The sequence below is a fragment of the Spermophilus citellus genome (assembly GCF_964194105.1).
Source record: "Spermophilus citellus genome assembly, chromosome: 5".
Taxonomy (NCBI): Eukaryota; Metazoa; Chordata; class Mammalia; order Rodentia; family Sciuridae; genus Spermophilus; species Spermophilus citellus.
In genome coordinates, this window is record NC_138186.1 from 63,160,366 (window position 1) to 63,187,276 (window position 26,911).

At 38.1% G+C, this 26,911-nt stretch overlaps 1 protein-coding gene across 1 annotated transcript in view; it reads left to right on the forward strand.

The window, feature by feature from the left end:
* Positions 1-268: 268 nt before the first annotated feature.
* The window catches only part of OPN5 (opsin 5), a gene marked incomplete at both ends in the record, with an annotated part of 43,477 nt that continues 16,834 nt past the window's right edge, over positions 269-26,911 (forward strand). Inside the window, 6 exons of the mRNA XM_081295410.1 lie at positions 269-398; positions 4,289-4,408; positions 9,282-9,452; positions 12,800-13,134; positions 21,851-22,092; positions 24,358-24,415. Coding sequence (XP_081151536.1) covers positions 269-398; positions 4,289-4,408; positions 9,282-9,452; positions 12,800-13,134; positions 21,851-22,092; positions 24,358-24,415 — 1,056 coding nt within the window. The remainder of the gene's footprint in view (positions 399-4,288; positions 4,409-9,281; positions 9,453-12,799; positions 13,135-21,850; positions 22,093-24,357; positions 24,416-26,911) is intronic.

The window sequence follows — 26,911 nt, forward strand, 5'->3', positions numbered from 1 at the left end:
TATAAACCCCAGGGAGGGGTGAAATGGCTCAGAGGGTAGCATGAGGAAGCTGCTAACTGAATAACTAAGCACTGACACATTGAGATCATTGAAGAAAAATGCTAACCATTTCACCAGGTATTTACTACAGTATCATGCATGATGCTGGAAACATGCTTTTTGTTTTCAAACAGGAAGCAAGATCCTGAGATGATTCAAGTTGACTTATTCAGGTCTGTTGAGATCTCTACCAAATTGCTTTTCAGATCCCTGGTGGCTTGAGAACAGCATGGCATTAAACCACACTGCCCTGCCCCAGGATGAGCACCTGCCACACTACCTTCGGGATGAGGATCCCTTTGCTTCCAAACTTTCCTGGGAAGCGGATTTAGTGGCTGGCTTTTACCTGACAATAATTGGTAAGCATTCTTAATTCTTCTATGCAAAGACTGTTTTTAAAAGTTCACAGGCTGATATGTGGATTTTGCAAAAATGATTTCAACATTTATCTGGGTATTTTAGTGGAGTTAAAGAATGGGAAGGTGGGGTGGCATTGTGGCATGCAATAAATGTTTCATAGAAATGACTATTACTGATATTATTAGGGATAAATGTTTCAGTGATAATCCAAAGAATTTTATAGAAAAATTGTTTATCTTGAGACAGTATTTCATTTTGGTTTCTTTGCTAGTAAGTTTATCTTCTGAATAATAAAAAGAGATGATATTCTACTATTTAAAGATTTTCTTTAACTTTTTAAAAGTTAATTTTGATATAATTAGAAAATTTTAGACTAAGAATGAACCTTAGAAATCATCTAGTTCAGCTTCCTCTTCTTACAATCGAGGAAAATTTGGACCAGGGAAATATAGTGACAATAGACATATTGCATTTACTTCATCTAAATGTAAAGTCCCATCACATCACTATGATGAGCATTGAGAAAATGTGCTGGTGATAAATGGGAAGTCAGCTTTGATCAAAAACTTTGTGTGCACAATCCACACAGGGGTACATCTGCTTCTATACTATCCAAAGCAGTGGCCATATATGGCTCCTGAGCACATGAACTGTTGACTTCCAAATGAGTCATGCTGTAGTATAGACACATATGGCATACTGAAGTCTTAGTACCAGAAAGAATCGTGTAAAAATATGTAACTGACAATTTTGAAAAATTGAACGCATAATGAAACCACAGTATCTTGGATAGATCAGAGTAACTTAAATATTAAGGTATTAAATTCAATTTATCTCTATATTTTTTATTTTGCTTAAAGTAAAAATTTAGAATACATATGTGTCTCACATTTCTGGTTTACATTATATTTCTATTGGACTGCACTAATGTAGACAATTAGGATTTAATCACAATACTATTCTTAAATTTAAAATCTCATTCTTAAATTTGGGTGACCAGTGTGCAGGTGGGTTACGTCTCTAGGTTTATCTGCCTTTAATCTTTTCAGATGTTGGGTCAAGCCTGCTTACTCTCCTCTCTCTTCTACTTTGTTTCTTTCTCTCTCCCTTCCTCTGTTCCTCCCTTCCTTGTTCCCTCCCTCCCTTTCTTTTTCTCTTCTTCTCTCATCTATTTATTCCTGGCAAAGAATTTCATTTAATTTCTAAAATTAGAAAACTCATTAGAAATTTCTCAAGATCCCTCTATGGTCAGTGCTTGAGGCAAAAGGAATCTATGAGATTGGATCAGAAATTATACATCAAAGTGATTCCCTGGGTTCTTGTTTTCATTGCTTGTTAGTCTTTTACTCAAATTCTATTTCTTCCAAGTGCAATCCCATGTCCTTTCAAACACAAATATAGACTGAGCACCCACACTTTGCTACTCTGAAGTTGATGGGTAGAGATCAGTGAATAAAATTATGAACACTCTGCTGCAACAAAGATTATTTTGTAGTAAAATTCACATCACATTTCTATTAAATGTACATTTTCAATGACTACAAAAGGCAGACAAGTAAGTGTCCCAGAAATTGCATTCAATTTATTCCAATTGATTGCAAGGAATGAATGAAAAGGTGCAATCTCTGTGGACAATACATTATAGGGAGGAATATTAGTCTATTCTACTCTTAGAATGAAGGATTGCAGGGAGAGAGGCAACCAGGGTGAGTACCAGAGAAAATGAGGAGAGTGTTCCACTTGCTGCATGTGAGGTTAGAAGGGAAGTCAGGACCATATCAAACAAGGAAAGTTGGGATGGAGCTAGAAAATCAGGTCCAAAAAGAGTTCCCAGCAAAAGGGGTGCAGACAAATGTGTCACACAAGAGTCACTGAGGTGAGGCAAGGGCCATCTGGAGGGGGTTTGGATTCATTCTAGACCCAGGTCTTAGGCTCGGCCCATGTTGTCACCTTCTCTTAGGAGAGGTTATGTGGATGTGTCCAGATTCCTCTCAAAGAGCCAGGGTGAAATGAATAAGATTCTTAGTGATCTTTGTTCAATACTAGGAGTCTTAGGGGAGCCAATGAAACAAAATATAAATTTGAGTTTGGAATGCAGGAGAAATAAAGACCCATTTTCCACTCTCCACTTTTTATGTAAATGCCTAGTTTATTAACTGGCTATCTAAGAAATTTTTTAAAATTCATAAAATATCAAGGATTTTGATAGTCTTAAAATGTCCACTCCATGGTTCTTCAAAAACTTGTTTTCCTTTGCTTAGTATTAAAAATACATTTGCTTTTTCTTAACACTCATCTGCAGATAAGATTGCCTGTGGAAATAATTACATGTATCTAAGAGAGAATTGATTATTTCTGGTCATGCTTTGGGCACTGGGTAAAACCCTATGAAATAGGGTTGGTAAAGAAAATTTAAGAAAAGAAAAAATATTCTCCAACAAGGTGTAGATGACAAAGGGTGTTCCAATGAGCCTTGCGTATGGAATGCATATACACACTTAAGATTTTAAATCTCATTTTCGATACAACAGAGCTGGAATTAGCTTGATAATTTTTCAGGCTGTATTTTTACACTTTGCTTTCCCAGTGTTCCTTGCTAAATGGTTTCCTTTAATGAGGCAGGAGTATCATTGTAGTTGGTTTGCTCTAGGTCTCCATCATCTCTTCTATTTTTCTCCTCTTCTGCTATAAGAGAGCTTAAGAGGTCTCAATAAATCATGAATCAGCACTGACTCCAGAGAGTCAGAAATCTAAGAGCAGAATGCAGTCAGTTCCTGGTGGTTTCATACCATCAGCAGAGACACACATTTATTTCCTTGCCCCCACAAATGAATTGTGGTGGAGAAATTAAAATAGAAATTAAAATAGAAAAATCTGGGTTTCTCCTGTTAATACTCTCCTTATTCCTTACTACTAAAGGCAGCTGTACCAGATTCTCATTTATACACAGCTACACTATGAAGCAAGAATTCCTGAGGAAATCTACTCTACATGTTAAGCTATGGAAGTAGGTGTATTCTTTTCTTAAAGTCAGTAGGGATTGGGTCTTTTTGGATTTAAACTGGGTTTGTAAGAACTTTTTTGAACAGTTTTTCATTGTAATGTGAAAGTCAATTAGTCATTCATAAAAGGTTATAAAAAATGGGTACACATTTCTGCCATTGTCGGTAGGTTTGGTGGGTTGAGGGTCACTGTCTCTCCCCTTGGTGGGAGGGGAGTGCCCATGTTATCATTCGTCACCCACTGACCCTTGATACCTAGTCCAGGAGCAGCGGAAGGCTGTCCTGTCTGCCAGACACTAAGCGTCCTAGTCTCCTCAGGAGTCCGTCCTGGGATCTTTCTCCAGAAAATGACCCTTTGCTTGCAGGGGGTCATGCTAGACTTCTCTAGTCCCTGCCTCTCCTGCATGCTGGCGCTCCCTCAGGAGCCTGCAGTGACACTGAAGTCATCTCCAATGGTTGACTTCATCTTCAGAATTTATCAAAGGCCAAGGGGTTGATCCCACTTGCTAGAGGGCGAGGCTTTATAAAGCCAATAATCTGTAAAATGGCTGAGGAAAATGCTCCACCCTGGGGGCCAGTACAAGAACTGACCATTGGGATTCCCACACCCTCCTGAGCCTACCTGGGAAGTTAGCCGTTCCTTGTTCTGGGTAAGTTCAGTCTTATAATCCCTGCCTCCTTTCCCTTAGGAGGCAACCCATCCCATGCCTGTTACTCACAACTCATGCTTTTTTATTTCATCTTCTTAATTTAGATTTTTTTGTTTAGAGTCCTCTCATTACCCTCTAAATCTGTGGTGTCCATTTTTGAAATTGAGAAGTGTTTCATATCCAAGTGAACTCTAAATATTAGTTTTAACGATGGGATTTTTTTATTTTTCTTTGTAGGGATTCTGTCCACATTTGGAAATGGGTATGTCCTTTATATGTCTTCTAGACGAAAGAAGAAGCTGAGACCTGCTGAAATAATGACCATCAACCTAGCAGTCTGTGACCTGGGGATTTCAGGTAACACAATCATGTTGTTTCCTTGTTGTGGGTTTAAATTAGTCCCCATTCTGAACACTCATTGACAGAGAGATCACTCTTCACCGGAACCTACTTCTGCTTTCCATTTGCAAATCAGAGTCACAGTACTTGTGATTGTCAATGGTATGTTGTCTGGCTAGGGAAATCATTTATTGGGTATTTTCTATGTGCCAGGCATTTTAGATCCTGAGGGTTCAATTTGCAATAGCACACTCTACCTTAGTCTCAAGGTGTACTGGGCTGATTCAGAATTCAGAAACTGATGGGCAGACTTGAGGTCACTGTTTTGAGCCCACATTCCTCTCACTCTTATGGAAATTTGGTTAAAGTGAACACTGAAGGGGAGGGATCCTGAAGGGTAAATGAGAGGTGATTATAGAAAGAGCTGCCCTGCTGATGGTATACTTAATTGTGACTTAGATACTGATTGCAAATAGAGGAAGCTTCTGGTTCCATGGTTCTCAATGTTGGCTGCACAAAAAATATCACTTAGGGGAACTTAAAAAAAACTCATGGATAGATTTCACACCAGAAATTATAATTTAAGTGATTGAGAATATTTCCTTGGAATTTGGATGTTTAACATTAGAATCTCCAGGGAAGTTAACACATGGACAAAATTGAAAACCATGGTTTCTATCCTTTTTTTAAAAAAAATTTTCTGATATCCCCAAAAGGAGGAGTTGGAATAAAAATTTTCTTTAACCATAAGGGTTTTAAAAGTATGAATGACCTTGGATAAGTCACATATTGTTGCTTACTTCTATAAAATTCTATTTGTACAATAATATTTCTTTGAGTCCCAATATTTGCTATTGAGTTTTGTGTCTTAGTTTGTTAGAGTTGGGGAAATAGCATTTGAACCCCACTCCTTTGGTTCCTTCTTCTCTCTAGAAAACTTTTAGCAGTTTTTCATCAGCAGTTCCCTTTTAAAATGTTTTCTGATAATGTTTCTTTCTTCAAAAGTGAGTTTTTTTTCCCCCTGCTGCTACCAGTTTCTAAAAGCAAGACTCAATAATAAACCTTTACCTGTTGAATCACTATTACTTAGCAGTAGATATGTTCCTTTCTTATTTAGAGTTCTTTGGTTTTGGTTATTTGGGAAAGTTTTACACATTAAGGACAGGCTGGAGTAACATGAGCTCTCATAGTAAATGAACTTATACATTAAGAGTACATGATGTGCCAGGTCCCTCCTTTCTGTGAAAATAGGATGAACCGCCCCCTGGGAATTTGCGAGGCTGCACAATGGCTGCCATTTTGACTCTTGCCACACGATGGCGGTGCCACAACAGGAATGGTAGCTTCCCAGCCAGCTCAGCCAGCTGGTCTCAGAAGGTTTTCTCCCTGGTACTGAACACAAAATGCCTGAATGAAATCTGTCATTTCAACTACATCCTTCACCAGTGAATAAAACCAGACTCATGCTTAAGGCTGAATTAGACTAGGTTTGAATAAAAATGTCCTTAATTGGTCTGATACACCAAAAATGCTTCCAGCCAAGCAAGTCTGCTCTAAAATTGCACAAATCACTCCATTACTCTTCATGTCTTTGGAGTGATTCATCAGAAAGCACTTTCTTTCATGTGACAGCTTTCCCTGATTAACCTAGATTATTCTGAACATTTATAGTATGTTTGCTTTTCCAATAAATCTTAATTTTTTTGTCTGTTTTTTTCCTGCTGTATTCCATTATAAGCACCTTGCAGAGGCATAGCCTAAAGACCAGATGTATTGCATCTATGCAATTAACATGTGTTGTCTTAAGTTCCAATGTCTTTCAGTTGTGAATAAATATTAAATTAACCTGGGGAGTTAAAAGTATGGAGATGTCTGGGATCACTCCAGATAAAATCAGAACATCTAGGACATTGACATTTGAAGCAAAAGAAAACACCTCTCCAGTGCTTCCAACATCAGTCAGTTTGGGATGTATCCTAGAGGAGAGATCAACATTCTAGATAACCTATCTGAAGCTCATCAAAAACTTCACTCCAGAAAGAAGCCCGAGACTTGGACTAATAGGGGTCCATAGATACAACAGATGCTAATTACACTTCATTGGATCTTTTTCACTTTTCTTTTGCTGCCTTGGCACCCACACAGCTGGCTCTCCTCCCCCAAGTCTTTGAGTTTGTTTTCTCTTCTGCCTGAAATCTTCTCCCTCTACATATCTGTTCAAATTCTCTCCCATTGATTTAGGCATCTTTCTGTCTCTCTCCTTATTCTATTTATCTTCACATCACTAATCACCACTTATCATTCCATCATACCAAATCACGTAAAACAAATTTGGTTTTTCAGTTGCTCTCCCAATTAGAAAATCAATTTGTCAGTCATGATCTCCACCTGGCCCTCTAGCATCTTGCTTTGTGCTTGTTACATAGTAGGTGCTGTGTGATTATTTGTTGAAGAAAAGAATAGCTCTTTTACACTGTAATTCTTCACTGGCCATGGGGTTAGATTAACTAGGATTAAAAGGCTTTTGTGGAAGGGTGCCCAGTCTAGTAAGTGGGATGGTGGCGCTGTCTAGACACCTAGAAGACCTGTCTAGTTTACAGAAGGCTGAGTAAACATTTGACAATTGACTGAACTAACAGGAACTCTGGCATACCTTTCTACACTAGAAGGGGGTTTGGGGGGTGGTTTGTGTGCTAGCACCTGCAGGCTCTGCATATCACTCAGTTTTCTTTTCATATGTAGATCAGATACAGAATGTGAAGAGCTTCCCTGGCAGAGTCTTTTGGAGGAGGCTAAAGATTAAATACTATGACTGAATAAAGTATGTTCTATTCACTGATAAAAAGCACAAAGAAATAATATAAGCAAAAAAAAGGACATTAAAAGGACAAGTTCATTTTTTTTAGAAAATTATTTACACTATTCTTACAATGTGTATGGAATTCATACTTTCTGCTTCTGGTGTACTTTACTACTCTTCAGTATCAATTCAACCTTCCCTTCTGAAGTTACAGCCTCAGAACCCATCCTTTCTCTGAACAGGGCTATGTGTGGTAGAAAACCTCTTGCTTTCCCTTCCCTTAAGGGCTTAACTTGCATCTGGGTGTTAGGAACCAACTTCCCTTTTTCAAGTCCAACACACTCATGATGCCCTCTAGGTGGAAGAGATGGAGGTGGATGAAAATCACTATTTTGCTTCCTTTTTTTTAAAAATATTTTTTCTTCATTCTCTCTTTCTTCATCTCTTCCTTCCTCCATTGGTAGACAACTTTGTGTACACAAAGTTTTTTATTTAAAAAAAAATGGCATTTGGGGCTGGGGTTATGGCTCAGTAGCAGAGTGCTTGCCTAGCATATTCGAGGCACTGGGTTCGATTCTCAGCACTGCATATAAATGAATAAAACAAAGGTCCATAAACAACTAAAAAAAATTTAAAAAATTTTAAAACATAGCATTTGTCCCAAGAATGTAAATTTGTGTCAACATTATATATATATTAATAGACTACATTAACAGATTAAATGAGAACAAAAAATTTATGGTCACCTCAGAAAATGCAGAAAGATCATTTAATAAAAACATAACATCTATTTCTGGTTAAAAAAAATTCTTAACAAACCAGAATGAGAACAGAGATCCTTGGCTGATACAAGCTAGGACAAATGTCACACTCAATGATTTAACATTAGAAATATTTTTTTCAAAATTCATCACAATACATGGACACCTACTATCATTACTTCTATTCAACATTGTACCAGAAATCCTCGACATTGTAATAAACTAAGCAAAAAGAAATAAATGAGTTAAAAATCATCATTATTAGAAAATCATGAGTCTATATCATATCCTATCATCAGTTCTTTAAATAACAGATGGAATCAGCTATTCTGATTGGATGTCTATATGGCATATACTTAAGTTAAAGATTCCTTGCATCAAATTATTCCTTAGTCCAGACCTGATGCATTATTTTAAGGAATTTTTCCTGGTTAAATGACAGCATAATTTGTAATTTGTGGAGTAGTATTTCCTAGGGAATAATTAATATAAAATAAATATGTTTCTGAGTGAACACATTTGGAAATGCTATGGCACACAATGTTAGTTACTTTTCAGATTTTTGCAAATTTAAAAATTTCTCAAAGCCTTGAATTTTGGAAGTTGAATGAGCCTTGAATTTTGACTGCCAAGAAGTATGTATAATAGGTAGCCTGGTCCAGTATTACTTGATTATGTAAGTATGTCAGTATTGGGTTTGGATCCCACCTCATGGGCTCACTGTTTTGTTGAACCTCCATCTCTACAGAGTTGGCCATGGCTGAATGAGTGGCAAAGTGTATTGTATAAAACCTTGTTCCTATGACTGCATCTTGATCACTCCAGCTTGGATGTCTAACTTTGGAGGGAAGAAAAGTAATGAAGTCTTGAGGGGAAATCAGTATAGCAAATTTGTCCTCGAAGAGAACATGAACATTTTCTTTTGTATATTTCACTGTGAGTCTATAGCCCTTTCCCCTTGATTTTCAAATTGCTGAGCCAATTCAGCAAAATATTAAAAATGACCAGATGGCTGACACTGCCCACTGACATCATCACATCTCTGTATTTCCTAAAGCTGAGTATCTCTGAGACAGTTCTTTGTAGTCAGAATTACTTTAGAAAATTCCTTCTGTATTCTTTCACTATGTTTGGCTATTGGGATATTGGAAAACCTCTCTGGGCAGCCAGCATTTTATTAATCTAGAAGTTCTGCATAATGAAGCATGTGTGTGGCACGAGTGTGTGTTTACATATGCACCTGTGCTTCAGTGAAGTGGAGCCATGCAATTTGAGGAGGTAGGAAAATAACTACAAGGAACTTCCCTTGACAGCCTGCTTGGTGCTTCAGTTGTAGGCAAGCCATTCACCATCATCTCTTGCTTCTGTCACCGCTGGGTGTTCGGCTGGATTGGCTGCCGTTGGTATGGATGGGCTGGATTTTTCTTTGGCTGTGGGAGCCTCATTACCATGACAGCTGTTAGCCTGGATCGTTACCTGAAAATCTGCTACTTATCTTATGGTAAGTTGGAAGGTTTCTCCTTCCCTGCGAGTCAAAGTTAGCTGCATTGAATGTCATAGTTGTACATATTTTATACAGTTAATAAATAAAGATTACTAATAACCTCAGAGACCAAGAGTATTTCTATTTATAGCCTATCTCATTCTAACACATGTTTAAAGATTTGACCTGTGCCAACATGGGTTTCTTTTATTATTTTTACTTTTTATTTTTTTATGGGTTTCTTTTAATACTACTTTATAATAATGTCTGGTGTTTGGTTGCAGTGCTTTTAAAAATGATCACTTTCTTGTATAGTCTGTAAGCTTCTACCATATTTTGTTGTGCAAATAAACAAACAAAAATGCCTGAGGTTTGCAAGGTTAGCTGATTCCCTACATAGAAACTGTAATGATAAGAAGAGCTGTTCCTATTTTTGCTTTAGGTTCCAGTCTCCCTGTGATTTTGGAGATAAGGAATTCCAAAATTCACCTTCAGGTCTAGAGAGACATGCTGCTATTGCTGTATGAAAGGACACACATACAGAAATACAGATATACCACTTAACAGTTTTTTTTTTAATTGGGGGGAGGTATTGGTAGCTAGAAAAATGACAGCTTAAGAGAATTAGTGAGTGGAGAGACAGCAGTGAATAAGTTTGCAGAGCCTAAAGGTTCCCCTGCCTTAAAGATTAAAGACCATTTACTGTTTAAAAATAATTTGAAGCATTTTTGCTTCTTGTGGTTCTGGGAATTTATTGAACCTGAAAAAGAAGCTTTGGGCATTTATGTTAATACTGAGAACCAGGTGTAACTAGGGAGTAATTCTGATACTCTCTGTATGAAGCTATTTTGTTGTCAACCTGTTAGAGTGGTTGTGACATGGGGACAGAGTATGACCAGGAGACTGAGGTGGAGAAGATCAAGTAGACCTGGAAATCTCATTAGGGCAGAATTTCCCTTCATATTTTAGCAATTTACAGCCCCTAGACACCAGAAAGACCATGCATGGGAACAGGGGGTGTGAACCACCATCTTCATGATAAAGTACTTACTTTTTTTTTTTAATTGCGTCTCCTTTTCTGAACATTTACAACATCCAACAGAAGCAGCTTGAATCAAAATTTATGATAAGATAAAAAATACCATTATACATATTCTGGATGACATCAGAGTCTAATTCTTTCCACAAGCTTATTATTATTATTTTTTGTTATGCCAAGCAGATTTTAAGTTTAACTATAAACTTTATAGACAAGGAGGCAGAAACTTGAACTTCCTGGGAGTACTTGAGGAATACTAAACCTTGATGTCTCTGTTTTTAAGTATTTTCTTGAGTTTAAGCTTTTTGTCTACTAAAGGGATGCCGCTGCCCACCGCCAGGATCACGGCAGTATGGGAACTGTGTCTATTTTCCAGCTTCTTTAAGGTTTAACCTCAGTCATATGGTTTCATCATTTAATCTGATGCACTATTAAACCCTCCACACAGTGTCCTAGAATGTTGGAATTAGAAGGTCGCTTGGGGACATGTAGACCTTTCTCCCATGAAATGTGGTAGACTGCTTTAAGGCATCCCTGAGAGATGACCACTTGGCCTCTTCTTGAATAATTCCAGTGACCAGTGACGGGGAGCTTACTACTGCACAAGGCAGCCCATTCTCTGATTGGTCTGCTCTCATTGTTACAATGTTATTCCTTATATTGAGACAAAACTGCCTCCCAGTAACCTCCACCCATTGGTCCTAGTTCTGACTTCTGGAGCAACACAGAACCAATCTACTAATCTACTCCCTCCTGTACTTGACAGCCTTTCACCATATTCGAATGTAAGTATGAAACACCTCACTTAAGTAACCCTAATCATGAATGCTTATCCGTATGCCTCTGCACATTCCCATGAATATATGTGGTTCTCCCTGCCAATGTTTTTATCTGTTATAACGGATAATCAAGCGCTGACATATTTTGTGTCTACATGATTGCTACCCTTATCTGGTTGGGCTTGAGAAATTTGTACTTCATGATACAAAAATGCCATGCATTTGAAAAAAAAGGAGACAATAGATCACAGAAACATTGTTATATTTATTATTAGTGCTATACAAGACACATTTACAGAGAAGTAAAAATTTGTGCTAATGTAGTGCTTCATAGTTTGCAAAGCAAGCTCCTTACATTATTTTATTTAACCTTTATTGAAACATGTAAACAATGTAGTCTTATTTCCTTTATTTTACTGTCAGGAACACTGGATATCTGGAAAGGTTACATGAGCATTCAAACACTAGAAACAACCTTGTCGTTCTCACACTACCCTAAGCAGAGGCAGAACCCGAGTTTATATTAAAGAAAGAATTTAGCTTTTATTGAATACACTTTGATATTTCTTCTTCACTACTACAAAACCAAAGCAGTAAGGAGCCACTTCCCAGGCCCTCTTCCTCCAAGGTGATGAGTGGGATATGAAGGTCATTTTCCGTGGCGGCTGCAGCATGAAGTCAGGCTGGCTTGTCTTTGCTGGTTGTGTTGAACTTCAGGAAATGATCATTAGTGCATTAGTGTTTTACAGCCGTTTTTAGATGACTGTACTATTTCTTCCTCTTGCCATTTTCTTTTAGTTAAGAAGCCAGTACCGAAAAACAGCTCTTTTTTTTATTCTTATGAAAATATTTTCACATAATTACTTTTGCAGAACACAATGCAACCTGCTTAGATTCTTTACCTCTCCCACAGTGGCTGTGTGAATACAACCATTGTGGGAACAGTTTGAAGATTCAGTCCAGGGGGTACAAATCTGATCCACGAATTACCATGCACAGTCATCCACTTTAGCCTTACACCGCAGTGTCATAAGCATGATGCACCAATCCCCACTCAAGGAATTCTTAGGAAGGCAAAGGAGATTAGAGACACAAAAAATTTCAAGAGGAAAGGTATTTTAAAGACACAAGCGATGCTTTGTGATTGCACACCTCCCCTGAAGGATTCTCCCTTGGATCCTTGGATGACCCACTAACACGGCCGTGGAGATGAGAACTGTTCTCACAAGGTCCTCCATTGTCAGTATCCTCTGGTCTTTTTACTCACCCCATTTCCAAGCCTTTGCCACTTCTCCCTCCCAAAGCTCCCAGGTGCCTAGAGAAAGTCTTCCCTGTGAATTCTCTTCAAAGTGTCACTCTCCTGGAGAAAGGCCCAAGCTCTGGAACTTTCCCTGCTTCACTCCACTCTCCCTCAGGCTTCAGTTATCTGCCCACGTCTCCCAGAATTCAATGGAATAAATCTTTGGAGGTGGAATTTGACATATCTAGGGGAGGTATCTGGGTGCAGGGCAGATTCCATGTGGGTAATGCTCTTCTTCCGCCTCCAGGGGTTTGGCTGAAGAGAAAGCACGCCTTCATCTGCCTGGCAGTCATCTGGGCCTATGCTTCCTTCTGGACCACCATGCCCCTGGTGGGCCTGGGGGACTACGCACCTGAGCCCTTCGGAACCTCGTGCACCCTGGACTGGTGGCTGGCGCAGGCCTCAGTTGGGGGCCAGGTTTTCATCCTGAACATCCTCTTCTTCTGCCTGTTGCTCCCTACCGCTGTGATCGTGTTCTCCTATGTGAAGATCATTGCCAAGGTTAAGTCCTCTTCCAAGGAGGTGGCTCATTTTGACAGTCGGATCCACAGCAGCCACGTTCTGGAAATGAAGCTCACCAAGGTAATTGCAGACACAATTTAAAGAGGTGCTTTCTGATCAATTAAACCTTCAAAAGACCCAGAGGATTGGGAATGTTGGGACTGGGAAAACCTAGAATTCCCACTGCTTATGTGCTTCTGAATGTTATCATTGCTTATCTAAACCACTGTGTCTTCTTGAGGGGTGGATAGCTTGTTCAGCCAATACTTCTAAAGCTCACTACGTATACGAGGTATTGACTGGTACATATGATTTAATTTGATTTCTTGTTGTCATTCTACTTGACTTGAACTGTGTTTATCAAATGATTAGGCTTACCCTAGACCTGATAACTAAATGGATGTTAAATGAAAAGTGTAGACGTATATATTCACACATGTATATTTGTAAATGATTTTTTTCTCTATATAGTTTATTCTTCTAACACATACTACATAATAGTATATGTAACATGTCTGTGCTTTGTTGGTATATAAAATATATTTTAATATCCTAAATATAAAATGTTTCTAATTAATCTTTTTGGAAAAATTTACATAAAAATTCGGCCATATTGAAAAATAAAACTTTCTGTTGTGACTTTTGTCCTAAATTCACACCATTTTCAATTACTACTCAATTTTGACCTCAATTTCTCCTAGTAGGTAATATAAGAAGAAACAACTTCATGCTGGGTCTTTTCATAGTCTCTGAAGTCTTTCCTCCATTCAACTACTGCTCAGGATTAACAATTTGCTTGTTCATGTGGTGCTTCTGATCTTCAGAACAGCTTGGTCTAAAAGCTTATTACTTAAAGGCTATCTTCCTGGATTCAGGGATCAAAATCATTTAGTTCTCTGTGTACTCTAATTATTTCTAGCTGAGTTATTATCTGGGACTGCTTTCTGCTGGTCTGATCTTGTCAGGATAAAAATTGACATTCATCTAGAAACCTTTCTCTACTTTGTAGCTTGCTTCTAATTAATGGTTAAAGAATGCTAATTTCACTAAACTTGTGGCCGTCTGAAATTTCACAGACTATAAACAGAAGTATTTTACACATGTGAGTGCACACACACACACACACACACACACACAGAGGGATCTCCCTGCATTTCCCACAGCAATCTATGAGCTCCAGGGAGATTTTTAAAAATGCCATGGTGCCAATGTTTTGGAGCTCCTGGTCTGGTTGTTGTCACTTATTAACTTGGTGCTTAACTCTGTAAGGTGGGTTCAGGACACCATCTCAAGGTCAGTTACCAGCTTCTCTCATGTTCTCCTTTGCCTCTGAGCTGTAGGCTCTTTTTCTGTCAGAGTGGAAAACTGGCTCTTACAGGCACATCCTCTAAATTGTTCATGAGTAATGCCTGGAGTCTTTTAGAATTTTGGCTTCACAAAAGTCATTCCCCCCATCCCCCATGCTCAAAACCCTTTACTCTCAACTATTTTCTCTCCATAAATTTCAAATTTCTGTTCTGAAACTGAGAAGTTGAGAAATGAATGTCTTATTTCTTTGGTTATTTCTGCTTGTAAAAATACTCACACAATGCAGTGAACACTCTTGCTGCTGATTTAATGAGGGGAATGGTGGAGTGACAGGAAGGCAATACGAGAAGTATAGATCAATTTTCCCCAATACCATTATACCATGTATGTTTCTACTTCATGTTAATTCATTTAACATATGGTGGTCACCTATGATATCAGATCATTTGTATACAGAATTTGTAGGTACCTGGTCTTCTCTTGGTATCTCTTATTTCTACCAGAAACTCCCCCCCTACTATGGGCCATAAGAGCCCTTCCTTTAGCCACACTTGTCAAACCACATCATGTGTCTGTCACTCTTTTGCACAAGACAGGATGTGGGGTGAAGGCAGGTGCTGCATATTTTATTTGCTTCTGTACCTTACAGCCTGCCACCTGCTAGACATTTAATCCAGATTGCTTGAATGAATACCTAAGTGAATAAACCAAGTTTATTTAATCACCTTGATCACTGCTAAGAGGTCCCTTGACCCCTGGCTGGAGTGCCTCTGTTCCTTTTATACCTTATGGGACATTTTGTTTTTTTCTGTGTTCTTTCCCATTGATTGTGAAGCCTTTTTAAAGCTCTTAAACTATTAAGCTCCTCTCCTTTATTGCTCATCGAATTTTATCTATCAACCAGGGTTCAGGTTCAGGGGACTCCCTGGTGTGGATTCTCAGGGCAGTTTGTGGGAAAGCTGAACTGTATTGCTCTTTTTTTTAAACCAATTAATTAATTCCTTTCCTTTGCTCTTCTTTGTTGCTCTTAAATATCATTTCCCAGAGGCACATTTCCAAAATTGAATTCAAGACTTCCTACTATGATGTTTCATTATGACCTCTCTATTTCCTTCTTGGAACATGTCAATTTTCAAACTAATTTAAAATCACATACTTATTTTCGTGCTTATATATTCAATGTTCATCTTTACCACTAGTCAATAAGGCCTGCTGGAGAAACCATGTCTTTTTGATCACTTTGTGTTCTGAGGACACAATGTCTCAAACATGGCAAGTGTTTACTATATATTTGTTAAAGGGGGATTAGATCAGAGTCACTTAATAATGAAAAGAATTTCAAACTAGTAGTCAATTCCAGCTTGACCACTAGCTGCCTGAAAGGTCTTATATAATTGACATTTGTTATTTATTTTGGTTCCCAGTAGTTGAACCCCTTCTGTGTCTGAGGAATTGCCAACCTTTTGTGTCTTGCTGAGGATAAGGGGAGGAGCTATGTAACTCTTAAGTAATACTGAAAAAGTCAATCATTTGCTTCATAGGCTGCCCCTTTGATTGGAGCACAGCTAAGGACTCTGGCACCAGAGATCAGCCTGTCTGGAGCCTGGTGACAGAGAATCAAGTGCAGGGAGCATTCTCCTGAGCTCAGAGATACAGCAGCAGTAGTATCTGTGTCAAAACCAGTTCACACATAGGGTTTTAATTATCATTTCTGTTTGCTGGATATCCATTAACCTTTTCAGTGATGCTCTCTGCATTAACCAATATCCTTTAAAGAAATCCCCTTTCTGCCTCACTCAGCCAAAATAAATTTTTGTTTTTCTTGCAACTCAGAATATTGACAGATTCACCTTGGGAAAACTAGTAAATCTTTCTGGGTCTTAGTTTTCTCATATATGAAAGAGGATGGGGGAGAGAATTTAAATGATTAGCTTGATTATTTCAAAACTCTGAGGTTTTGTGAAAATAGATACATTGGTTCGATTACTTAAAGGTATGGGGGATGGCTTTTATTACTAAAACCAGTGTTTTCTCAACCTGAAAATCTATTCCTCCCAAGAAATATAGTCCCACTTCAAGGTCTTGGATCACCCATAGTGAACAGGGAAGGATCCCTGTTTTGTTGAACCAGACATTTATAAATTACTTTCTCTTTCTCTTTCTTTTCTTTTCTTCCTTCCTTTCTTTCTTTTCTTTTTTTTTTAAAGCCAACCACTGCCTGGTCATGGTATATTGTGTTTAGTTTGAACCAGAACTCCCAACACAGGCACAATGAGAGACGTGACCTGGTTTGCCTCCTTTCTTTTCAATTGCAGCGTTTGCTTGTTTTTAGAGTTGTGTTATTTTAAGATTTGAGAAAATTGCATCTGGAAAGTGTGGAGTTCTTTTTTTTTTTGAAGGATGAATTCATATTTTCTGCTTGGATTGCAACCAGGGTTAACATATGGCAGTGCAACAAAGATCTCAGAAAATTTTTCTTTATCAGTTTGTGGAGGTGGGTCTGGGACAGTTGGCTTTCATTGTTGTTCTATGGATTAAATAGAAGGAAGGGGAAAAATGTCAAAGAAAACATGATAAGATTGTTGCATTTTTAATTTCTTAAAAGGTAATCTGAAAGCCAAGTATCACCACCATGATTTTTATATACATGAGAACATTGAGAGCCCAAGAAAGCATGTGATAGTTGTCAAGTTCTCCTCCTTCTACTCACTATTGATAGAATTACTCAATGACAGGCAGTCCCACATGTGGAAGGTAACAGTCTCAGAACTTAAATTTATTACCCTATTACTACCTTTGAGTATCATTTTCCCACTGCTCAGGAGCAAATCCATGTACTTGCTAGCTGGACCCAAGATAGAAAATCCAAATCTTTTCATCCCTACGCTCCTGTCAATCACATGCTTTCCTAAAAGCAGTCACCTCCACCTCTTTCCCCTTCTCTTCAGTGTACAGATGTAGTGATTTCTTTTCTGGTGACCTCATCTTCCCCTAGTCACTGAAATGCCCTTGTTATCACTAGTCTAACGGTTCTGTAATGTGATCCAATCTTGTTATCAATGGGGAATTTATTACATCACTTTGGCTCTCCTTTCAAGCCTTTATTTTCACATCATTTCCATGTCCTCTTCTATTTCATTATTTAAGGTAACTTACAGCTTTTAACCTTAGCTTAAGTCTTATTCGTAACTGTGTGAAATAGCCTGGCGGGAGGACTGGGCTCTCCTTCTGAAATGGATGTTCAAAGAGCCTTAGGGATTTTGTCCCACTTACGATGATTAGTGGAGAGACCCAAAGTATCTCAGCCAGTGACTTTTCCACTCTTCCACACTGCCTTACCCACTGAAGGAAGATAGGACCTAAGAAACCTTTGTGCTAGAAAGGTTCGAATGTATTGGACTCAGAGGCAGAGTCATATGTAACTTGAAGAATTTACTTTCAACCATGATTCAATGATTGCTTTAATTGGTCAATTCACTGGAATTGAGTGATTATGTGCAACTTTGCTACTGTGACACTTAACGTCAGTCTGAACTAGAGCTGGAAAACACTGTCTTAGTCCTGTGCAGCAAGATGTATTTAAAATGAACTGGGCTGCAGATGTGCGATTCTTTTGTATAAGCTGAACACGAATCCTGTGACTTTCCTCCCACAAGAATTGTCTAATTTAGGAATTTGAAGTTCTACTGCTTTGCCAGTGAACCAAAAGGCAGAGATGAAAGTGAAGTAATTAAACAAAGTAAACAACTTAGAAAAGTTGACAGGCACAGATATTTTTGTTTGAACTGGCTTAAAGATATTTGGGCGGTCAGTTTTAGAAAATATAAATGAAGATGTACCTAGAATGGAGGAAAGTAAAGAACAAACTGTTGGAAAGATTACAGCCAAGTAGAAAAATCAGGAAAAATGGAGTACAACAGGAAAGTTTTAGAAACTTTTGTGGAGTATATCATAGAATGGTTTTAATATTAAAATGCCTAATAATTGTGGAGTGTGTTTTAAAATGAGAGGGTTATAGAAAGTGAATGGGTCTCATATTAACTTTGAAGCTTCAGAAACACAAATAACATTCTTCATTGTCTTATAGATTTAGCCTTTTTTCCCCTTTTCATCTTTAAACTTAATTTCTAGTCATTGTTCTTTATTCTAAACCCAGAAAACCCACAATGATTCATTTTCTATGTGCTCTTTATTTATGTGTATGTGTAATTCACCTATGTCCATTTAAAAGAGATAATACAATATAAATTCTTGAAATTTTTCCTACACTGCCTACTATTCAAAAAAAGTAGAAATCATGTAAAATGTAGAAGATATTCTGGACTAACTACCAATCTATTTTTTGTCAATGACTTGGCAGCAACATAGAAATCAGCTTTTGAGACACTGTGAAACATCATATGACTCACCAAAGAAGCAAGGATGGGGCTGTGTTAAGTCCCTAGACAAATGCTAAGGCAAGCTTTATTTATATAGTTAGTGTTTATTTGGAGATTTAGAAAAAGAAGGCCCTTGCTGGGAGCATTGAGGCATCCATTCCATTTGCAAACAAAAGTCAGACAAACCAAACCAAATGAAAATTTCTCTTGGGTAAGCGTCTCCTAACTGATGGAAAAGTAAACTCAACAGAAGAGGGAGCCATATGTGTGCATTAGATCTGAAGAGTTTATAACCGTTAAACACAGGTGAGAACTTTGGCTTAGGGCACTAAACAAGGCTGCAGGACACACAGGAATGCTGGGCTCACTTGATTTATCTCCTGGGGACTCAGATTCTCTATTTGCAAAGTGGAGCAAAACAGATAGTATTAAGTTTTTTTTTTTTTCCCTGCAGTTTATTTCTGGAAATGAGCTTTGAGATTTTGGAGTCTGAGTCTGTGACTTTAGAGCAGATTTGCCATGTGTCATTCTTATATACTCCACCAAGCTGTGTGAGGTGTGAACAGACAGGCTAGTCTGCAGGTCATAGACTGAGGCTTGGACCATTTTCTATGTACAATAGCTTTTAGCTCCCACTAAAGCATAATGAAACAGGCATGCATACGAATGACTTTGTTGTAAGTAAAACATTTCTGATCAACCTTCTAAAACAGGATTCATAAATACTGTGAATTTACTTATTACCGATGAAGCACTTTGTGTTTCGCCTCTTATCATTGATCTTTTACATAACTTTTTCCCCCTTAAATTAAGGGAAGAGAGAAGGAGGAGGGAAGTGAAGCAGCCTCAGATAGGTCCATTCTTACATAATCCCAAGCTTTTAGGGAACTCAGAGATAAAAGGGACATTCACTTTCAAAACCCCCAAGATGATTATGATCAAGCTCCCTGTTCATAGCGTTGTAGCCAAGGGCACGTAGTCCTCTGATTGGTCAGAGTCATCTGATGCCTTTGATGGCAATTCTATAAAACTCCTAGGAGGGGGAGTAATGCTGGGAATGCTAAAGCAGAGGATAACTAGGATGATGAAAATAAGTTCAAATGAAGTGACAAAAGACAGATGTGTATTAGAGGACTGATTTCAAATATAGTTTTATTATTTATCTTACAGAAAGAATATTCTAGTATATAACAGTATAGGAATACTTTGAAGGTAAAGCACTCTCTCAATTAGCTCTCTCTCTCTGAAATAGTTCAACTTTAAAATAAAGCCCAAAGCTGGGAATGATGGTGTGTTCCTATGATCCTAGCTTCTTGGGAGGCCAAAGCAGGAGAATTCAAAGTCCAAGGTCAGTCTGAGCAACTTAGGCAGACCCTGTTTCAAAAACAAAACAAAACAAAAAAACAAATTTTGGACTGTATTTTCCGGTGTAGGAAATTTACTCTAAGTTCTTGTTCATACAGTTGGTCAACAGCTCTGCTAACAATGGAGATTCTATGAGGGCAGGATGTATCTGCTTTGTTTGTTGCAATAGACGTTACACAAAACATGCTTAATAATACTTGTTGATTAAATGAATAAACAATGATATTTAGGCTTCTATTTCTCCATGCAACATTTCATTCTATAGGTTAATCTCAAGCAGAGCTCTCATATTTCCTGCTCAAAACCTACTACTGCCTCAAAGCACAAAGTATTCAGTTCAAGTTCAGTAACATATAAAACCCTGAGTGCATATCTTTCTTCCTAGCCTCATCTCCCTTTGCTGCTTTTCCATATCAAAGTGAATTTCTCACTAGCATTTTTTTTCTTTCCTTTTAGTATCAGGAATTGAACCTAAGGGTGCTTTACCACTGAGCTACCCCAGCACTTTTTATTTTTTATTTTGAGACAGGCCCTCACTAAGTTGCTGAGGCTGGCTTCAAACTTGTAATCCTCCTGCCTCAGCCTCTCAGGTTGCTGGGATTACATGCATGCATCACCACATCTACAGTTCATTCACAATTTCTGTGCAAACTTCATTCATGTGTTTTTTTTTCCCCAAGATTTTGCTCATGCTGGTCTCACTCTTATTCTTTTATTTCCACTTGCCAAAGTGCAGGTTATATGTCACATCCTTTGTGAAACTCTTCATAATTTGCCGAATAGGATGCAATTTTGTTCTCCTCTGAACTGGAGCTTAAATTATATTCAGCCTTGTACTGTATTTATCTGTATTCTAGAGAGAGACAACACAGGCATGAAGCCACACTGGTATTCCTCATAGCACGTGGCATAGTGTTTTGTCTAAGCATTTGCTAAAAAGTTCTGTTGAACTGAGTGAGCTGCTGACTTATAGCAATCAGGTAGGTCATTGTAGGGTCCTGATTAGGACTACATTATTAAGGGAACTGAACTGCTGGTGGCGAGAAACTGTATCTCTAATATTCTTTGGTCTGAAAGTTAAGAGACCTTTGGATAATTATAATTTTGTGTGAGAGAAAGGTCCTTTCTGGAAAAGTCTCATTTTGTACAACAGTCTCACTTCAGCTGAGGTGCGATGACTGTGTTTTACTTTATACTTAGTGAATTTCCACAATCTGAGCCTCAAACTTGAGCAACACCTGAGCCAAAAGAAATGACATTTAATAGAAGCCTCTGAAGAAGATGCATATTAGAATTTCAAACCTGGGCAGAGTTTTCAGTTTCCTGAGGCAAATGTGGATGATTTAAAATTTCATCAAGGTGAATGTATTTTCTGTCAAGTTTTTAAGTGAATGTGGGTTGAAAAGTCTGGAAAGCTCAGGAGAACAGATGTCTTTTTTATTATGATTTCTTACTCAAAATGCAGGGGAAACCTGACAGTTATTAAAGGGTTATACTTTGGGTCTGTGGGTACATTAAAATTCTAGAGTGGAGAATGGACAGGAAGTGATAAGTGGATAAAGCTTCTAGCTGAACTTTTGAGAAGTCCATATGAAATAATTCCTAGGAACAAGATAAATGCATTGCAGTAGATACGTTTTCCGGGGTATGAAGAGGTGACTTGCTCCTCCTCCACACCTCTCATTTTAGGTCCTCATTACTTAGGAAGTTTCTCCATTCTCTTCTTCATCACTTTCTCTCATCAGGTGGCGATGTTGATTTGTGCTGGTTTCCTGATTGCCTGGATCCCTTATGCAGTGGTCTCTGTGTGGTCAGCATTTGGAAGGCCAGATTCCATTCCCATCCAGCTTTCTGTGGTGCCAACCCTCCTTGCAAAATCTGCAGCGATGTACAATCCAATCATCTACCAGGTCATTGATTACAAATTTGCTTGTTGCCAGACTGGTGGTTTGAAAGCAACGAAGAAGAAGTCTTTGGAAGACTTCAGGTAAAATCCCAGAAGCTAGAAATGAATCATGCACTCTTTGTTTCAAAATCCTATGGGGGTGGCGCTGGGGTTATAGCTCAGCGGTGGAGCGCTTGCCTCGCACATGTGAGGCAATGGGTTCGATCCTCAGCACCACATAAAAATAAATAAAATAAATAAAGATATTGTGTCCATCTTAATAAAAAATCTTTTAAAAAATTCTAAAGGGGTTCAAGCCACTAGGATATGCTATCACCTCAAGGTTAGAGTGTATTGTCCAGGAGTAGGATAAGAAGAATTTTATTTTCTGTCCATCAAAATTCCTAAAACAATATGTAGGTGTGAGATTGTGTGGGTAGATATGAGAAAAGTGATTCTGCTTTTGATTCTGGAACAACCAAGATGCTTCACTGTGTCAACTGGAGCAATCACTATGTGTCAATGACTCTTAACTTACTTACATGGAACCAAATCCATTCTATTCCAAGAGTACTGTCCCACCTGGTATTGATCCAAAATTTCACTCAACAGATGATTCTTTTGTTTGGGATATCACAACCACTAGCTAAGAGCATAGGCATTGGGCTGGCACAGGAATGGAAGAAGGGAGATGATGTTTTTGCTCAGTGCCAGATCTTTTGCTTTATGTTCACCAGAGCCCAAGTTATTCTTTATCCTTGTCAGATGAGGAAACTGAGATTCAAGTATGTTCAAGTTAAGCATATTTCAGTTGTTCTCATTAGCCATTTATACAAAATATAGAAATTGCTCTGCTGAGGAAGGCAAGGGCTCATTCCTTGCTCTGGAATTTCAGCTTCCCCTGGAGTAGCAGGCAGTGGTGCTGAAGCAACCAGGAGACCATGGCTTCTAGAAGCCAAAGCCTCTTCAGGGAGGCAGTGTGGAAGATGTGCTGAGTGGCAGATTTTAGAAGAGTTGGGATGAATGGGGGACTGCTTCAGAGAGGAGCAGAAGGACAGAATATTTATTTTTATCTTTATAGTGAATAAAACAAAATCTTGTTTATCTTTGTAGTTATTAAGAAGTTAAGCAGGTGAGTACTATGGAGACCCATAGCATGAGATGAAGGGATATGAAGCCGATCCAGAGTGGATAACTTACTGCTAGTGCAATTAAGTAAATTTGAACTGGACTAACTGACATCCTTGTTCTATTTCTGAGCTCTGAAACACATTTGCTGATAAGGAGAAATCTTCTCGGGAAATAAATAATTTTGAATTCAAATGAAAAAGCTAACATAGAGAATATGAGACGGTGGAAATAAATTTTGAGGGATTTTAACAGTTCATGACAAATTAAACTTATCCCATCCCTATGCACTCCCGCTCTCAAGTCGAATCCCCTGAGATTTTAGTAGAAGTTGATGAACCAAAAGAATAATATGTGGCGAGACCCCTTTTTGAATATTATTATTCCCATACTGAGGTATTTAGAGGTAGTCTCAGGCAAAGAGTGCATTTTCATTACAGCTCTGTGATCAAAACACCAGGGGAACTTTGAAAAGCTGCTATGGCCTGGACCCTAACTGCAGATTCAGCTTTTCATTGTCTGATTGGGCCCGAGCTTCAGTTGTTTGGTTGATTCTCCCACATATCTCATGCACAGTCATTGTTGAATGTTGGTGAAGCAGACGCTGAGAAAGGAAAAATTGTCTGTGGTCATAGGTCTTTGACTCCATCTCCACAAAGACTTATGGCCACTTATGGCCAGTGAAAAAGGAAAAGAGTCATTAGATCCTGGACCAGTCTTAGATGGAAAAGAAAGATCCATAAGACACACTGGGGAAGGACAGTGAAGGATAGACGTATTTTACTTTCCTAATATTTTAGCAAAGATAAAGAACAAGGGAGAACAAAGTCCTGAACTCTGGCTTAGTTATTATAATTTAATCTCCCTTGACCACTTTAATTTGCAGTGCTCTCTTTCCAAAGAATGCTCCTTTAATAGGTCAGTCCCAAGGCTCAGAGGAATGGTAGGCAGATGTGCAATGGATTTTGTTCTAGAGAAATCCAGACATGCTGTTAAAAAAGCATCTTGATTTTCGAAAGCTCTGCCCAAGAGATTCCTTGATTTTGAATATTCTAAATTGAAATATTATTTTTCATTCTAATTCAAGTCTTGTGCACAGAGTGTTCAAAGTAGTCAAGGGGACATGAGTGTATATATATATATATATATATATATATATATAATATGCATATATATGGATACATTAGTGTAAATATTAAATATTTATGTATATTAATTTGCATTTTCTCCCATGTCTAGGCTGCACACGGTAACCACAGTCAGGAAGTCTTCTGCTGTGCTGGAAATCCATCAAGAGGTATGAAGATGGACACAGCATCACTCATGGACACATTTATTCAGTTATTCACCTCTTCACTGCTGTTAACATCTGATTGCAGCCACAGTTTTCTCTTTATATTATATTTTTATATTTTTTACACTTTTTTTTCCTGTTTTTCCTTTAGCCAGGGTTTGCTGGAAAATTCTAGTGGCCAAATGGAAACTAGATTAGAGGATACTACTTGAAGGAATAGTATTAGAGTGAGCATCCCTGGAACTTTCTTTTTAATTGTGCTTTAAAACCTATTGTCATGCCAAACAGTAATAAGTCTGAGATATTAAGAAAAATGTTGAATATTTTATTTTTTAGGGTGTTATTTAATTTTACTGCATCATCATTATTATCATTTCTTGACGTAGAGTCATGAATGCAGTTTCTGGGGTTCTTTTTGGTGGATAAACATCAGGATTGTGTGTTGGGCCATGGCTCTTTGACTGGTAGATGCTTCTGGTTCTCTCAGCTATTCTCTATTTATGCTGACAGAGGGTCATACTCCAATAGCAACGATTCTGCAAAGAAGTCCTATAGGGAAATGAGTTTTGTCTGAAATCACTAAATGGAAAACTCTCTTTATCTCTGAATTTGAGGACAAAAATAATTCCCACTGATGTTAATTTTACACAGGTGGGTTTTTCTTATTAGGGTCTAGTTACTGATATAGTGGATCTAGCATGGTACTACTAGCTGTAGTTGTTTAAGAAATGAATTTAGTGAAAATAGTTATGTGTAATTGTTATTTCTTGTTTGTTCTTTGTGACCTTTGTTCTTTCTTTGTTCATTTTTCTCTTCATTGAATACCTTTTGAAATCCATAAAGAGATACAATTTTGAATGAGAAGGAAATATTTGAAGGGCAGACCTTTGTCCCTTAACAGCTAATGAAAGTGGCAGGCTTGTAAATACTAGGTTCAAATAGTATTAGTAAAATCAATGTCAATCTGATCATCTCTCCTGATCTGAGGAGCATGACCATCTGCATTGCTATTAAAGAATAGCTGGCAGGTATCCTCCACACTTCCTTCATTCCATCTACCTCCACCTTCTGCTATGAACTAAGTCTTGCTCGTGGATTCTCCTTCTACCTTCTGGTAACTGCTAGTGAGAAAATAGAAAAGGGGAAGAAAGCAACTACTTGTGCTGTTGATGATCTCTCCATCCTTCCATTTGAAGGTTTAGAGAGAACCGGACACACCTCCAAGGCTCAGCCCTCTATGTATGGTACCACCTTTAGTTCATTTTGAGTTTTCTTGAGCGTTTTCTTGAGAGTTTCTATTTTCTCACTAGAAGTTACCAGTTAAAGGATGAGGAAGGGATTGATATTGTCATTGGTTTAAGATAGGTGTCAAATAGATGATACAAAACATGCTCTGTGAATAAAGCAAAAAGTTAACTCTGAGTGGGGCTTGGGATTGTTTATCAAAGTCTGAGAAAAGAAACAAAATTGTTTTTAGAAGACAGAGGCAAGGGACTTTAAGGCAGATGTGTCAATTATAGAGTCATGAAGGGGTGTGGAGCGGGGCACAGCTGTAAAGTACAGAGTCAGGCTGCCTGGATTTGCACCCTAGTGTGCTCTTTGGCAAGCTTGTAAAATAAGAATGTGAAGTATCACAGGGTTATTGTGAGTCTTAGGTGAGATAAAAGGCACTTAGCACCATGCTTGTGACAGCAAGAACACCCCCTGCATATTGATGATTGCTGTTGTTAACTTTCAGGTAGGTGTAACAGTTCAGAAGTAGGGCCAGCTATGATAAGAAGGACCAGTGTGGTGGTATTAAGGAGGGTGATCCTCTGGGACAGATGAAAGATCAAGATTAGACCAGTTAGGCAGCTCTTTCAAGAAATGGAAATATATGAAGACCTGACTTAAGGAATGACAATGGATATGGAGTTGAAAATATAGCTGTAAAATATTGTAAGAAGTAGTTCTTGGCAATTGATGACACAGAGTTAGAAGAGTCAAGGCTGGCTTGGGGGCGTCTGCTCAGGGAATAGTGTGGAAAATGGTGTTGGCATAGGAGAAAGGTTCAAGAGAGGGCAGAGAAAGAATTAATTATATTTTGTTTTTTATTTTTTTATTATCAGTTGTTCAAAACATTACAAAGCTCTTGACATATCATATTTCATACATTTGATTCACGCGGATTATGAACTCCCATTTTTACCCCGTATACAAATTGCAGAGAGAATTAATTATATTTTGGATGGGTTGAATACAAGGTATTTGCAACATAGGTGAAGCTATTCAAAATAGGTAGCTGAAAATAATCTGAGGCCACACACAATGATATGGAGATTATAGAGTGAAGGGGTCAGGCAGAAAAAGACAAGTTAAAGAAATAATTGCCAGTGTCAATAGACTTGAAGGAAGAAAAAGAGGTTTTTTAATTTTTATTTTTTATTCCTTTTTCTCTTTATTTTCTTGAGGGAGATAATTGTGGAAGGGAATGATGAAGAGATTCGAGGTAAAAAGAAA